The sequence below is a fragment of the Dendrobium catenatum genome, unplaced genomic scaffold, assembly GCF_001605985.2.
Source record: "Dendrobium catenatum unplaced genomic scaffold, ASM160598v2 fragScaff_scaffold_1391, whole genome shotgun sequence".
NCBI classification, from domain to species: Eukaryota; Viridiplantae; Streptophyta; class Magnoliopsida; order Asparagales; family Orchidaceae; genus Dendrobium; species Dendrobium catenatum.
Window position 1 is genome coordinate 659254 of NW_021319853.1, and position 14651 is coordinate 673904.

The 14651-nt window shown below is 34.9% G+C and overlaps 1 protein-coding gene across 5 annotated transcripts in view; it reads left to right on the plus strand.

The window, feature by feature from the left end:
* Positions 1–14651, plus strand: part of LOC110094718 (tRNA pseudouridine synthase A) — a 34512-nt gene that overhangs the window by 4854 nt on the left and 15007 nt on the right. For 4 of the 5 annotated variants that reach the window (XM_028699781.1, XM_028699780.1, XM_028699779.1 and 1 more), the window contains one exon: positions 5316–5439. The exons of the other annotated variant lie outside the window; for it this stretch is intronic. In XM_028699781.1, the coding sequence (XP_028555614.1) occupies positions 5316–5439 (124 nt within the window). The remainder of the gene's footprint in view (positions 1–5315; positions 5440–14651) is intronic. 5 annotated transcript variants of the gene reach the window in all.

Below are 14651 nucleotides of genomic sequence, written 5' to 3' on the forward strand. Positions count from 1 at the left end.
GATTAATCTCATTCCTATGGAGACTACCTTAACGTGACTGTGGACTTAGCCTGAGGGAAGCGCTTGATAATGTATGGTTTGTTTCCTGATTTGAGTGAAAGAAGTGTTAAAAATTATCGAAATTGTGACTATATCTTCATTTAAAAAGTGCCTCCATGAATGAAGTTATCTAACTTCCTTTATCTGTTAGCACTTTAGAAATTAAAAAGGTCACTAGGTAAGCTAAGCAATTACACCTCCCATTATTAAGTCTTCAACATCAGTTTCAACTTTAACCCAACTACTTAGGCTTGGCTTCATGAATCCTCAATTCTATTGAGCGTGGTTGCATATAGTATTAAACCTATTTTCAAGTAACAAATATTTTTGCACAACTTCTATTCATGTCACCATTGGTTTACTCTTCTTTCTTTCTAATCCCTGAAAATTAATTTTATCTATTTTTTTATGAGTGAAGCATAATATTAAGTTAAGTGTTGCAGATATGGGGATGCTCCAGTGGATGAGTGGCTTTTACTCTTAGAGAGAAGATACATAATGAGCATACATGAAAAGGTTAGAATATCTCCAGTGAAAGATAAGATTAGAGAGAGTCACCTTAGATGGTTTGATCACATAAAACAGTGGTCTTCTGATAACTCGGTTAAGAGAGTAGATGTATTAGATTTGACTTATGTTAACGCAGAGTCAAACTTAAAAAAAACATGGTTAAAAAAAAATAGAAATGACCTTTCTTTATTAGATTTTGTTAAAACTAGAGATTTATGAGGGAAAGGCTTGATCTTATTCATTACAATCTTCCCTATTTATAGATCTATACAAGATATCCTAATGAGGAAATAATAAATTACAAATTTAATACATAAATAATACATAACAATCCTTCCTAAATTTGTTCCCTCATTATGGCGTGATCCATGAGAGTATCCCACGGATTGATCTTTGTGTCCGTCGGATCCTTTGCACTGGGAACGACTGGATTTCAACAGCTGGATTTCAACACTCCCCCTCAAGCTGGGGAATATGGATCCGTCATTCCCAGCTTGTCAATCATACGGAGAAAGACAGAACTGTCCAATCCTTTAGTAAGGAAATCTACAAGTTGATCCTTTGATGATACATGGTCAACACTTACTAGACCACTGTCTAGTTTTTCTTTAATAAAATGTCTGTCCACTTCTATGTGCTTGGTCCTGTCATGCTGGATTGGATTGTGGGCTATGCTGATTGCTGACTTGGTGTCACAATGTAGCTTCATGTGCTCATCCCACTTAACCTTTAGATCTTCTAGGATTATTTTGATCCACAGTAGCTCACATATTCCCAAGGCCATAGCTCGATATTCTGCTTCTGCACTAGATCTTGCCACCACATTCTGTTTCTTGCTTCTCCATGTAACTAGGTTACCTCCAAGAAATGTGCAATACCCAGAGGTAGATCTTCTATCAACCGGTGATCCTGCGTAGTCAGCATCCGTGTATACTTCTAGGGTCATTCCATGATCTCTCTTAAAGAGAATTCCTTTTCCTGGTCTTCCTTTAAGGTAGTGCAATATCCTGTCTACCGCTTGCATGTGAATCTGCTTTGGATTCTGCATAAACTGACTGACCAGGCTTACAGCAAATGCTATGTCTGGTCTAGTGTGGGAGAGGTAGATCAATTTCCCTACAAGTCTCTGGTAGGCCCCTTTATCTACATCTGGATCTTCTTTAGCTTCTCCCAATTTAAGATTAGGTTCTACTGGTGTTGGTGCTGGCTTACAGGCGAGTTTACCTATTTCTCTTAGAAGATCTTTGATGTATTTCTGTTGTTGTTGACCTATATGTAATAACCGAAAGAACAAAAAAATATGCACACCTCGGACTGTTGAAGGATCCCCGAAATCATGCATGAAATCATGCGAGCTGCTCTGATCTACGATCAAATCCCGCAAATCCCGCTGTGCTTGCGTCTCATCCTGGGATTTTTGCGTAAAACCAGCGATGATGGCCTCGATCCCACTCCTATTTGCGCCTATAAGAAGGAGACGAGATCTCTGCTTCGACAACTTCTCCCATTCGCTACTTCTCCTTCACGCACGCAAGATCCCGAGCTCCTCCCTCTCCTATTCACTCCTATGCCGAGATCCGACCTCCTCTGGCCGAGAGAGAGAGAGAGAAAGAGAGAGAGAAAGATCGATACACATACCTATAGCTGACTCCAGCAAACCGAGCATCCTTCCTCCTATCTCTGCGAACCGACCCCGACGGGATCTCCCGAGCTCGTCGACGCCTCCCAGAGAGGCGTACGCCTCACCAGGAATTGCGCAATTTTAAACAGAGACCTGAACAGAATTTAAATGATTTCTAAAGTTCAAATTCAAACAAAATAAAATCCAAAGGGAACGAGAATCAAACTCTAATTCAATAACTGTATGAGCATACTAAAAATATAAATGTTGATCAATAAATTTGATCATGCAATCAAAGATCAGCAAAGGGATGAAAGACCTATGTTGAAGCCTTAGTAAGCATAATTGTTATTTTGCTCACAAGCAACATGAATGTGACAAACAAGGGAAAGTTGGAGTGAGGCAGTTTTGCAAACACTGGCCAATATACCAAACTCCTACGAGCACAACTACAACTCATTCACAAGCAAAAGAAGACTCATGATGTAAAAATCATAAGTTGTGATTCAAACACATGCAAGGAACAAAACTTGAATCACACAAGAGGGAATTCAAACTGCAAGACATCTGTGCGGTCAACAGTGACTCAACGTCAGATGAAATACACTGATCTTAGTAAACAAATGTGACTAAAGCATACTACAAGACCTTAATGTATGCAAACAAAAAATGCAACGAATTCCTACAACATTCCCTACAAATGCCTGTTGATTGAGAAGGCAACACTACTACTAGATAGTCAAAGATCCGTCCTTCATAAACAAATCCAGACATCAAACCACCCGAGATTGGTGTAAGGGTGGATATGATGCAGAAGCAATGGGTCTTCTACAAACATTTTCAAGAGGTCGTGGTGGATACAGCGGTCCCCTGCAAATGTATACTTGTGGATAACAACAGTGTATTGAAAGAACAACGAATCACTGTGGACACAAGTATGAATATCACCTACGACAGAGCACAATGTAGAAAAGAAGAACAAAGTACAACAAACACTAGTCATATGAAAGCCCCTGATTAGGTGGTGGTGGGCTGGAAGTATCCATGAAGTGGAGCAAACTGCTCTTCAAATCATGTCATATCAGCCTCGTACTGCTGCTGTTGCTCCCAGCATGAGGTAGACTCATAAATGTGAGTCTCAAGGTGCATCTCCAATCGGTCAAAGCTCTCGACAAGGGCATCATAAAACTATGGCTTATATGCTTGTGCCGGTGCCAGTTCTGGAGTTGGAAGGTCTTCTCCTTCTTCACCAAACTCTTGCTCCTTGATGGGTTGTGCCCCACAGCGTCTATTACTAAAAAGGTGAAAGGAACTGTCGGTGAAGAAGATAGTGAATATGTCTGTTGGTGTAGGATAAATGAGCTGATATTTAGCATTTAAGACATAGACAATGATGTATCCTGGAGCTATGTTTTGCCTACATCGGACCACTGGATTTCTAATGGATGTCAGGTTATCAATGTATCTAATAATCATTCTAGCTGTATCGAATGTTATCACAAACATGATACCATAGGTACCAACAGATAATATGGGAGTAATGTTTTCTCTATCTCCATCTTTGGGTAATATTGAGATTCTAAGAACATGCTAGATGATGCGGGCATTTTGGATAAGAGGGTTTATAAGGGGCAGGTGTTGATTGAACAGTGCATTTCTACTAACCAGATTAACTTGTGTCTAGTCATAATCCCTCATAGGGCTAATAATGTCGAGTTGTATTCATGTAGTAGAGAGATGTAGGAGTTCCTCAAAATCCTGATAGGTATTATCTGTGGGACGCCTACAGATAAAGGATTGCATAGTGGTAATATCAGCATTTAGTATTTTAGGCATGCGAAGAATTCAAATAACATTTCAAAATTAAAAGGAAAGCAAGGGTAAGGATAAATTATAATGTGGTCTGGTCCCAATGAAAAGATCTAGTACCTGATAGTTCAAAATATCTTAATTTAGAATTCTGTAAGGGTTGATATGTGATGCCTTATACCTATGATATGCTGGCTAGTCTTACACAAATTGGAATCTATCGTCCACACGATTACGAGAGGAACTTCGTACTAATGCTCGGAATCGCTTGCCACCAGCCATGGGGACGCTAAGGATGGATTACAGAGGATAGAAAGCTTGGAGGAGAAGAATTTAAGTGATTAGAATCTTAGAATTTCATCTCCTTGGTCTTTGCCAATTGTACAATACAATGCAAATTGTACAGTGTGATCAGAGGAATTCAATTCGTTCTGCCAAACAATTGAAAAAGGCGGTTAAATCGTACAATATGATTAGAATTGTACTGGGCAATCTTCGTTAAATCTTTTGTCCTGGGGAGTCAGCTTGTATGATCTTTGGCCAAATAGATCATACATTACGAACATACAATAGGATGGTGAATTAAATATTCTACTGGTTGAATTGAATCGCCAACGGTCACTGCCACGTGTATCCTACATCCTTATTGTACGAACATCAATAATTGAGTTTTTTTTTTAACATCAATAATTGAGTTAATTTGAACTATTGGATTGACTAAACAATGCTGATTTGATGATTTGTGTGTCATATATTACGAAGTGAATCATATAGTACGATGTGAACAAAAATAGGATTTTTGAGTGATGATCAAGGAAAGCTCCATAAGAGAAAACATGCATATGACAATCACCATTCACAACAGAGATAAGTAAATTTGATAAAATAAAACACATAATATAAACGTACAACAAACAAACACACAAATATGTAATAAAAACAGAACAAGCCAACCAACTCACCTCAACTTACACATAATAAAACACATAATATAAACATACAAATAATAAATTACCTGTTTTCATCTGCACGTCGCCTTCTGTAAACAAAGTCTTCTTTTTCAACCATTTTTAAATCACTGAAGACTTACCTGAAACATTTAAATTCATGGTTTGAGTTTACTAAGTAAACTCAGTGGGTAATCATTAACAATTAACATATAAATTACAATATAATTAATTTCTTTTGTATGTATTCATTTAACAAATGACATACTTTTCTTTAATTTTTATTCATTTTTTTTTCATACAGTCTTTTATGTACATTATAACATCTTCATTTACATACTTAAAAGATTTACCTTAATATACATTCTTTTTCCCATCTAATTGTACAGGAGCACCGTTTAAATATACCAAAGGTACATCCATTTCCATTTCCATTTCCATTTTCTTTTATCGTGGGCAGGTACATTGCTTCCCCAGCCAATACCATACAGGGGTGACTCATGTACTTTTCATGTATATCCTTTTTCCTTTTGTTTCATTTGATATTATATCATTTTTCCTAACATTTATGTATCTGCATTTTTATATGTATATATGTATCATATATGCATTTCAACTTTACCTTTTATTTTCTTTACATATATTTTCTTTCACATATTTATAAACTTTCATAAAGTATTTCATCAATTTCAACAATACAATTTTTATATCAATTCATGTATTAGAATTTTCAATTGTCTCATCTATAATAGTCTTCAAAAGAAAACATGTATAAAATATAAACATTTATAGGAACTATAAATTTCAGATTTGAAACGAAGATAAATAATACAATTTTATACAAGTATAATTACCCACTTTGAATCTCCCAAGTCCTTGACATAAAGTACAACCTCGAATCTCAAATTTCCTTTTCTTGTTGAATCCTTGGTTGATCAACTTCTATAATCTTGATCTCTCTCTCCAAAATTTCTGAAATTTCACAATATAACTTTCATGAAAGAAATATGATTAATTAATAAAATTTAATTAAAGCTATAACATGGAGAATTTACTTACAAATAGGAATTTTCTCAAAATCCATATATTCTTCTTCCTCCCTCAAATTTACTTTCAAAATAAATGAAAGAGAATTTGAAGCAACAATGAATGTTTTGCCATTACGAGAATTTAACATGATATTGGGAATAGATTGGTTATCAAAACACTTTGTGATTATTGACTGCAACAGGAAAATTGTTAAATTTAATTCCTCGGGAGAAAGAGTTGAAATTCTATGGAGAGAGAGGAATTGCTTCAATGATAATCACTTATATGAAAACATACAAATTTATATCCAAAGGATGTCAGTGTTTTCTTGCTCAAGTAAATGATACAAATAAGGAAGTTAAAGAATTGAAAGATATACCTGTAATCAAAGAATATCTATAGGTATTTTTGGATGATTTGTCAGGATTATCATCAGAAAGAGAAATAGATTTCACTATTGAGTTGATACCGGGTTTAGAACCAGTGGCAAGGGCACCTTACAGAATGACAGTTAAAGAGTTACATGAGCTGAAAAGTTAGTTACAGGAATTGATAGATAAGGGATTTATCAGGCCAAGTTCCTCATCATGGGGAGCTCCAGTACTATTTGGAAAGAAAGATGGAAGCTTCAGAATGTGCATAGATTATAAGGAACTGAATAAGCTTACTGTTAAGAATAAATATCCTTTGCCCAGAATAGATGATCTTTTTGACCAACTAAGAGCTACAGTTTTCTCAAAAATTGATTTGAGATCTGGATACCATCAGCTATGGATTAAGGAGGAAGATATAGCAAATACAGCTTTCAGAATCAGATATGATCACTTTGAGTTTGTAGCGATGACTTTTGGAGTGACAAATGCACCAGCTATATTTATGAATTTGATTAACAGAGTTTTTAAGCCATTTCTAGACATATTTGTAATTGTGTTTATTGATGATATCCTGATTTATTCAAGAGATGAAGAAAGCCATTCCAGTCATCTGCAGGCAGTGTTGCAAACACTTAAGGAGAATCAGTTATATGCAAAATTTTCAAAGTGTGAATTTTGGTTGAACAGTATAACTTTCCTTGGACATGTGATCAGTAGTGAAGGTATTTCAGTTGATCAGAATAAAATTCAAGCTATTTCAGATTGGCCACAACCAACAATAGTTACAGAGGTGAGAAGTTTTCTGGGTCTTACGGGTTATAACAGGAGGTTCGTAAAGGGATTTTCTCAGATTGCAATGCGGTTATTCAGATTAACTCAGAAAGCATTAAAATTTGAATGGAGTGGTGAGTGTGAAGAAGCTTTCCAGAAGTTAAAGAATTGTCTAATGACTGCCTCAATTTTGATAATTCCATCAGGTTCAGAAGGGTTTCAAATTTTTTGTGATGCTTTCTTAAGGGGACCTAGATGTGTATTGATGCAGCATGGTAGAGTGGTGGCTTATGCTTCATGGAAACTAATAATTCATGAAAGGAATTACCCCACTCATGATTTAGAATTGGCAGCTGTAATTTTTGCACTAAAAATATGGAGACGTTATTTATACGGAGTTAGATGTGAAGTGTTTACGGATCATAAAAGTCTCAAATATATTTTCAATCAAAAAGAACTTAATTTGAGGTAGAGAATGTGGTTAGAGCTTATTAAAGATTATGACTTTGACATTCAGTATCATCTTGAAAAGGCAAATGTGGTTGCAGATGCACTTAGCAGAAAAGCTCTTGGAAATACAAATTGGTTAATCACCCAACATGAGCATATAATCAGAGATATGGAAAAGTTAGATATTTCAGTGATCAATTAGAAAGAGACTAAAGATATGTTCTTAAATTAGTTGGTGATCAAATCTACTTTGAAAGATAAGATTGCTCAATTCATTGTCTCAAGATGAGAAATTTCAAGACATCATAAAGAAAGTGCAAGCATTGCAGTTAGAGAACTTTGGTATGGATAGAGAATGATTATTAAATTATAAAGGTAGGATCTGTATTACAAATGTTGGAAATTTAAGAGAAGAGATATTGCAGGAAGCTTACCTCTCAACATATGAAATTCATATAGGCAGTATAAAGATGTATCATAAATTGAGAGGGTTATTTATGTGGCCAGGACTAAAGAGAAATATTACAGAATTTGTAGCAAAATGTATTTCCTATCAGATAATCAAAGTAGAATATCAAAAGCCAAGTGGTCAACTACAACCCTTACCTATACCTGAGTGGAAATGGGAGGACATTGTGATGAATTTTGTGGTTAGATTACCCAGGTCAAGATAGAGTCGAGATGCAATATGGGTTGTTATTGACAGATTAACGAAGTCAGCTCATTTCTTGCCTATCAGACAGACAAATTCACTGAAAAAGTTGGCAAAATTATATGTTGACGAAAAGTTTCAGACAGAAATGCTCGATTCATTTCTAAATTATGGAAGAAAAGTCAGGAAGCTATGGGCATACGATTGACTTTTAGTACGTCATTTCATCCTCAGACAGATGGGCAATCAAAAAGGATAATTTAGACTTTGGAGGATTTATTGAGATTATGTGTTTTAGATATTGGAGGAAATTGAGAGACTCACATATCGTTGATTGAATTTGCTTATAATAACAGTTTTCAAGCTAGCATTGGAATGGCACCCTACGGGGCTCTTTATGGAAGAAAATGTAGAACACCCTTGTGTTGGGTAGAAACTGGTGAAAGAATGGTAATTGGAACTAAACTGATAGATGGTGCTACTAGCAAAATCAGATTGATTAGAGAGAGACTAAAAGCAGTTCAAGATAGGCAACGGAAGTATTATGATGCAAAGCACCGACCAGTGCAATTTGAAGTAGGAGAATTCGTTTTCTTGAAAGTCAGCCCAATGAAAGGTGTTTAAAGGTTTGGAAAGATGGGAAAATTGAGCATAAGATTCATAGGTCTCTATGAAATCATCAAAAGGGTTGGAAATATGGCATAAATATTGGATCTACCAGTGCATATGCAAGGAATTCATAATGTGTTTCATATATCAGTACTCCGGAAGTATGTCTCAGATGATTCCAAGAGAATTCAGTCTAAATCAATTGACTTGCAGCCTGATTTAAAATATGTTAAGGAACCTGAACGAATATTGGATTATGATATAAAATAGTTGATGCATAAGACAATACCTTTTGTGAAGATTTTATGGAAGTATGGATCAGAAAAGGATGCCACTTGTGAGAAAGAAGCTGAAATGAAAAGTCAATATCTCCATTTATTCAACTAAGGTATGTTTTCTTTTACTTGATTTAATTTCGGTGACAAAATTTTTAAGGGAGGGAGATTATAAAAACCGGTTTGGTTGGGCCAGTTCAACCGAACCGGCCAACCTTCTAAATAAGACGTGACCCAACAGAGGGTTGGTACGGGGGCTATTCGCGCGAAACAGAGACGGTGGGCGGACGACCGAAATTGCACGAAGGGCTTGGGGAAGATTTCTTTTGCTAATTTCAGCAACCAACGTGTTTGGAGATAAGATTAAACAACTTCTTTTCATTTCTACCATTCAAAGAGTGATAAATTTGGAAGAAGTTGCAACAAGCGGGAGGAACGACGAGGAAATAGGAAAAGGTTTGTTTATCAATTTTTTTATAAATTGTTTTCCATTTCTTTATCTAATAATTAGAAACATCAAATCACTTGACATACACCATTTACATTCATAATAGATCCATTTGGCATTAAAACTTCCAATATTACACTTGTCTCATAAACATTCATCTCAACTGATTTAATAAATTCCTCTGAAATGAAGGAGTGTGAAGCTCCTGTATTAAAATGAATCCGTACAGACTTTCCTTGCATCATTACCATACCTATAAAAGTTACATAAAGAAACATAAACATACATTATTTCTTAAATAATATTTTTATAATACATATTTATTCACTTCTCGTTTTTATCACCAGTAATTACTTTAGGTGAATCCTTAGCATCCTTCTGAGTCAGTGCATATACTCTGGGCAAAGTATTTTGTCGGCTTTGACTTGATCCTGAGGTAGAAGTAGTTGATTCCACTGTTCTTAGTCTTCCAACATTCTTTTGAGATCCAGTATTTATCTTTGACTCTCTTACTGGTCTTTGCCCCAAAGTAGGACAATTCTTGGCTATATGACCCGGTTGATGCAACTGAAGCAAGTATTTGTACCAGATAAACATTTTTCTTTATGCTGTCTTTCACACTTGTTGCAACTGTTCACACTTAAACTGTCACTGCTGCTGGACTTTGTCTTTTTCCAATTAAATTTCTCACATTGTGAAGGAGATTTGTTATGTGAATCCTGAGGGGCTCCCATAATTTCACCATTTTTCCTCTTCTGAAAATCGCATCTCCTTTGAGTATTTTGCATGTCCGCTTCTATCCTCCTAGCCCTTTCCACTGATACTTAATAATCTTCAATTCCAAATGGAACAAGAGGCTGTCTAATTGCATCCTTCAATTCAGCTAAGAATCGGTGGCATTTATCCTCCATGGTATGTACTAATTGAGGAGCATATATGGCTAATGTTGTAAATTCAGCCTCATATTGCATAACTGATCTATCTCCTTGTTCCAATCTCATAAATTTGTCCTGCATTTGCCTCCTCACAGAAGGAGGTACAAACCAATCCCTGAATACCTGAGTAAAATCGTTCCACTTAATTTGCATGCTAGGGATTCTTTCAAATTTGTCTTGATAGAGACCTCTTCACCACCTTTTAGCTTCTCCATCAAGTACGAAGGTTGCTAAAGAAACTTTTCTCTCCTCTGGACAATTCATTTCTTAGAATCTTTTCAATTCTTAGTAACCAATTTTCAGCTTCTACTAGTCCCTCAACTCCCTTGAATAATGGCGGCCTCATATCCTGAAATAATTTCGGATACTTATCCATAATTATTCCCCCACAATTGATACTTCCTGAAGATTGATTCCTTGAGTCTTGAATCAATTGTGTCATAGCTGTCATCATTGCCAATGCACCAGGATTAACATTAACATTAGACACTGATCTTTTCACTTCCTCTATTTCCTCTTCTCCAAGATCATTTCGGTTCCTCTTATCAATATATCAATAAGATAATTCATTCTACGTTAAATCTTCAATCATTAATAATCATCCTAAATGCTCTTTCAGTATGATTCAGATCTTAATCGGGCTCTGATACCACTTATATCACGACCTGGCCCGGATGTTCGATTTAACGAGGTGGGAACTAAAAGCCAGACGGTAGAAATAATTTATTTAATTCATTACCAATATAATGTACAACTTTCTCTATCTTTCTGAAGAGCTACTAATACACAAATAATAAATTACCTGTTGTCATTTGCACACCGCCTTCTGCAAACAAAGTCTTCTCTTTCAGACATTTTTAAATCACTGAAGACTTACTTGAAACATTTCACTTCATGGTTTGATTTTACTAAGTAAACTTAGTGGGTAATCATTAAAAATTAACATATAAATTACAGTATAATTAATTTCTTTTGTATGTCTATTCATTTAACAAGTGGCATACTTTTATTTAATTTCTATTTATTTTATGTCATACAGTCTTTTATGCATATTATAACATCTTCGTTTACATACTTAAAAGATTTACTTTAATATACATTCCTTTTTCCATTTAATTGTACAGGAGCACCGTCTAAATGTATCAAAGGTACATCTATTTTCATTTCCATTTCCATTTTCTTTTCCATTTTCATTTCCATTCCCTTTTATCATGCACGAGGACATTGCTTCCCCAGCAAGTACCATACGGAGGTGACTTCTGTACTTTCATGTATATCCTTTTTCCTTTTGTTTCATTTGATATTCCTTTTCCCTTCGTTTCATTTGATATTATATCATTTTCCTTAACATTTATGTATCTGCATTTTTATATGTATATACGTATCATATATGCATTTCAACTTTACCTTCCATTTTCTTTACATATATTTTCTTTCACATATTTTTAAACTTCCATATGCATAAAGTATTTCATCAATTTCAACTATACAATTTCTATATCAATTCATGTATTAGAATTTTCTATTGTCTCATCTATAATAGTCTTCAAAAGAAAACATGTATAAAATAGAAACAATTGTAGAAACTATAAATTTCATATTTGAAACGAAGATAAATAGTATAATTTTATACAAGTATAATTATCCACTTTGAATCTCCCAAGTTTTTGACGTAGGGTACAACCTCAAATCTCAAATTCCCTTTTCTTGTTGAATCCTTGGTTGATCAACTCCTATAATCTTGATCTCTCTCTCCAAAATTTCTAAAATTGCACAATATAACTTTCATGAAAGAAATATGATTAATTAATAAATTTTAATTAAAGCTATAACATGGAGAATTTACTTACAATTAGGAATTTTCTCAAAATCCCTATATTCTTCTTCCTCCCTCAAAATTCTTTCTCTATGCTTCAAATCTCTTCCTTTACCTTCAATTTGGTGTTTTTAATTATTAGATAAAGAAATGGAAAACAATTTATAAAAAACAAACCTTTTTCCTATTTCTTCATCGTTCCTCCCGCTTGTTGCAAGTTCTTCCAAAATTATCACTCTTTGAATGGTAGGAATGAAAAAGAGTTGTTTAATCTTATCTCCAAACACGCTAGATTGCTAAAATTGGAAAAAGAAATCTTCCCCAAGCCCTTCGTGCAATTTCGGTCGTCCGCCCACCGTCTTTATTTCGCGCGAATAGCCCCCGTACCGACCCTCTGTTAGGCCGCGTCTTATTTAGAAGGTTGGTCGATTCGGTTGATATGGCCCAACCAAACCAATTTTTACAATTATACTTTTATAACCTTTCATATAAAAATTTTTTAAGATCTCCTTAATATATTTAGTCTTATTAAGGAATGCACCATCCTCTCTCTGCTTTACTCTAAATCCTAAAAAATAAATTAGCTCTCCCATCATACTTATTTCAAACTCCCTATTCTTAGTATCTAAAAATTCATTACAAAGTTTTTCATTGGTAGATCCAAAAAGTATGTCAACATAGATTTGAACTATAAGTATATGATTTCCTATTTTCTTAAGAATAAGATGGTGTCTACACTACTCTTAACAAATGATTTAACTCATGTATGACTAAGACCTAGAAGTCATCATTGAGGGTTTGATCTACGTTGGTCAGTTCTATTATGGAAATGGACCATTATGGAAATGAATGCAGTATGGTTAACCTCTTCTCTAAGGTCTTGTTTAGTCCTAATTCCTACTAATGGATCTCTATGATAAGTTCCCTAGGGTGACTAGAGGAATATCTCCACTCTCTAGGCAATGCCTCATGAGGTTTTACTCCCTCTCCTAGGTCAATGGTATCTACTCCATGGGTAATCTCTACTTCATCATCATCATCTATCCTGGGTTCAACTAATCTATCAGACTCATCAAAAATCATGGGGGTGGGTTCTTCTATGACTAACGTTCTCTTATTAAAGATCCTATTGGCTTTACCTATTGATGAATAACATAAGACGACTCCTTCATCCGCCTTAGAATCGAATTTTTCTAGATGAGATTTACCATTTATAAGCACAAAACACTTACACCCAAAGATATGCAAATGTGAAAAATTAGGTGTCTTACCCTTAAGCAGTTCATAAGGTTTCTTATTTAACTTGGATCTAATGTTCACCCTACTTAACACATAACATGCAATATTCAGTGCTTCTGTTTAAAAATATCTAGGTAGGGTATACTCAGTTAATATTGTCCTAGCTGTCTCCATTAGTATCGTGTTCTTTCTCTCAATTATATCATTCTACAGCGAGGGCCTCTGGGCAGAAAATTTGTGATAAATTCAAGACTCTTTGCAAAACAATTCAAATCTTTCATTCTCAAATTCTCCACCATGATCACTATGAATGGTAGATATCAAACGATTTGACTTTCTCTGAATCTAAGTGGAGAATATTTTAAACTCATCAAATGACTTACTCTTATGTACTAAGAATTTAACACAAGTGGATCTAGAATCTACTATCACAAATCTAAAATTCTTATTACAACATATATCATCAGAAGACATAATTGCCTTTGCCATTACAAAGATTTATCCAAAATAGTTTTCAAACAACACATATCATCAGAAGTATCAATACAAGATGAATCAAGCATATAGACATTGTAATTCTTTTATCTTCTAAAATAGTTTTACCATTAAAAGTAATAAGACATTTTTTACAAAATATTTAATATCAAATCGTTTACCGCATAATTGATTTATGCTAAGAAGATTATGCTTTAATCATTCTACTAAAAGTACATTTTCAATGATAAATAGATTTTCCAATTGTACCTGAGCCAACAACTTTCCTAGTAGTATTATCACCCAAAGTTACCTTGCCTCCACTCTTGATCACTAATGTCATGAACAGCTTCAGATATCCCGTCATATGCCTTGATCAGCCGCTGTCTAGGTACTTTATGCTTTGACTTGACTTCTTATGAGAGCATCCCTACAAAGTCAATCAATGGTTAGATTTGGGATCCCAAGCGAGTTTGGATTCCACCGTATGCTTCAATGAATGAATGTTATGCATGATATATTGTGATGAACCTTTGTGCCTCCAAACTAGGTGTGCTCTATGGTGTATTATGCAAGTGCATGCTATTTGTCTTAGCATGCCATAAGAATAACACCTAATCCTAAGTTGTGGCTTTAGTGAGAGTGTAGGCCAT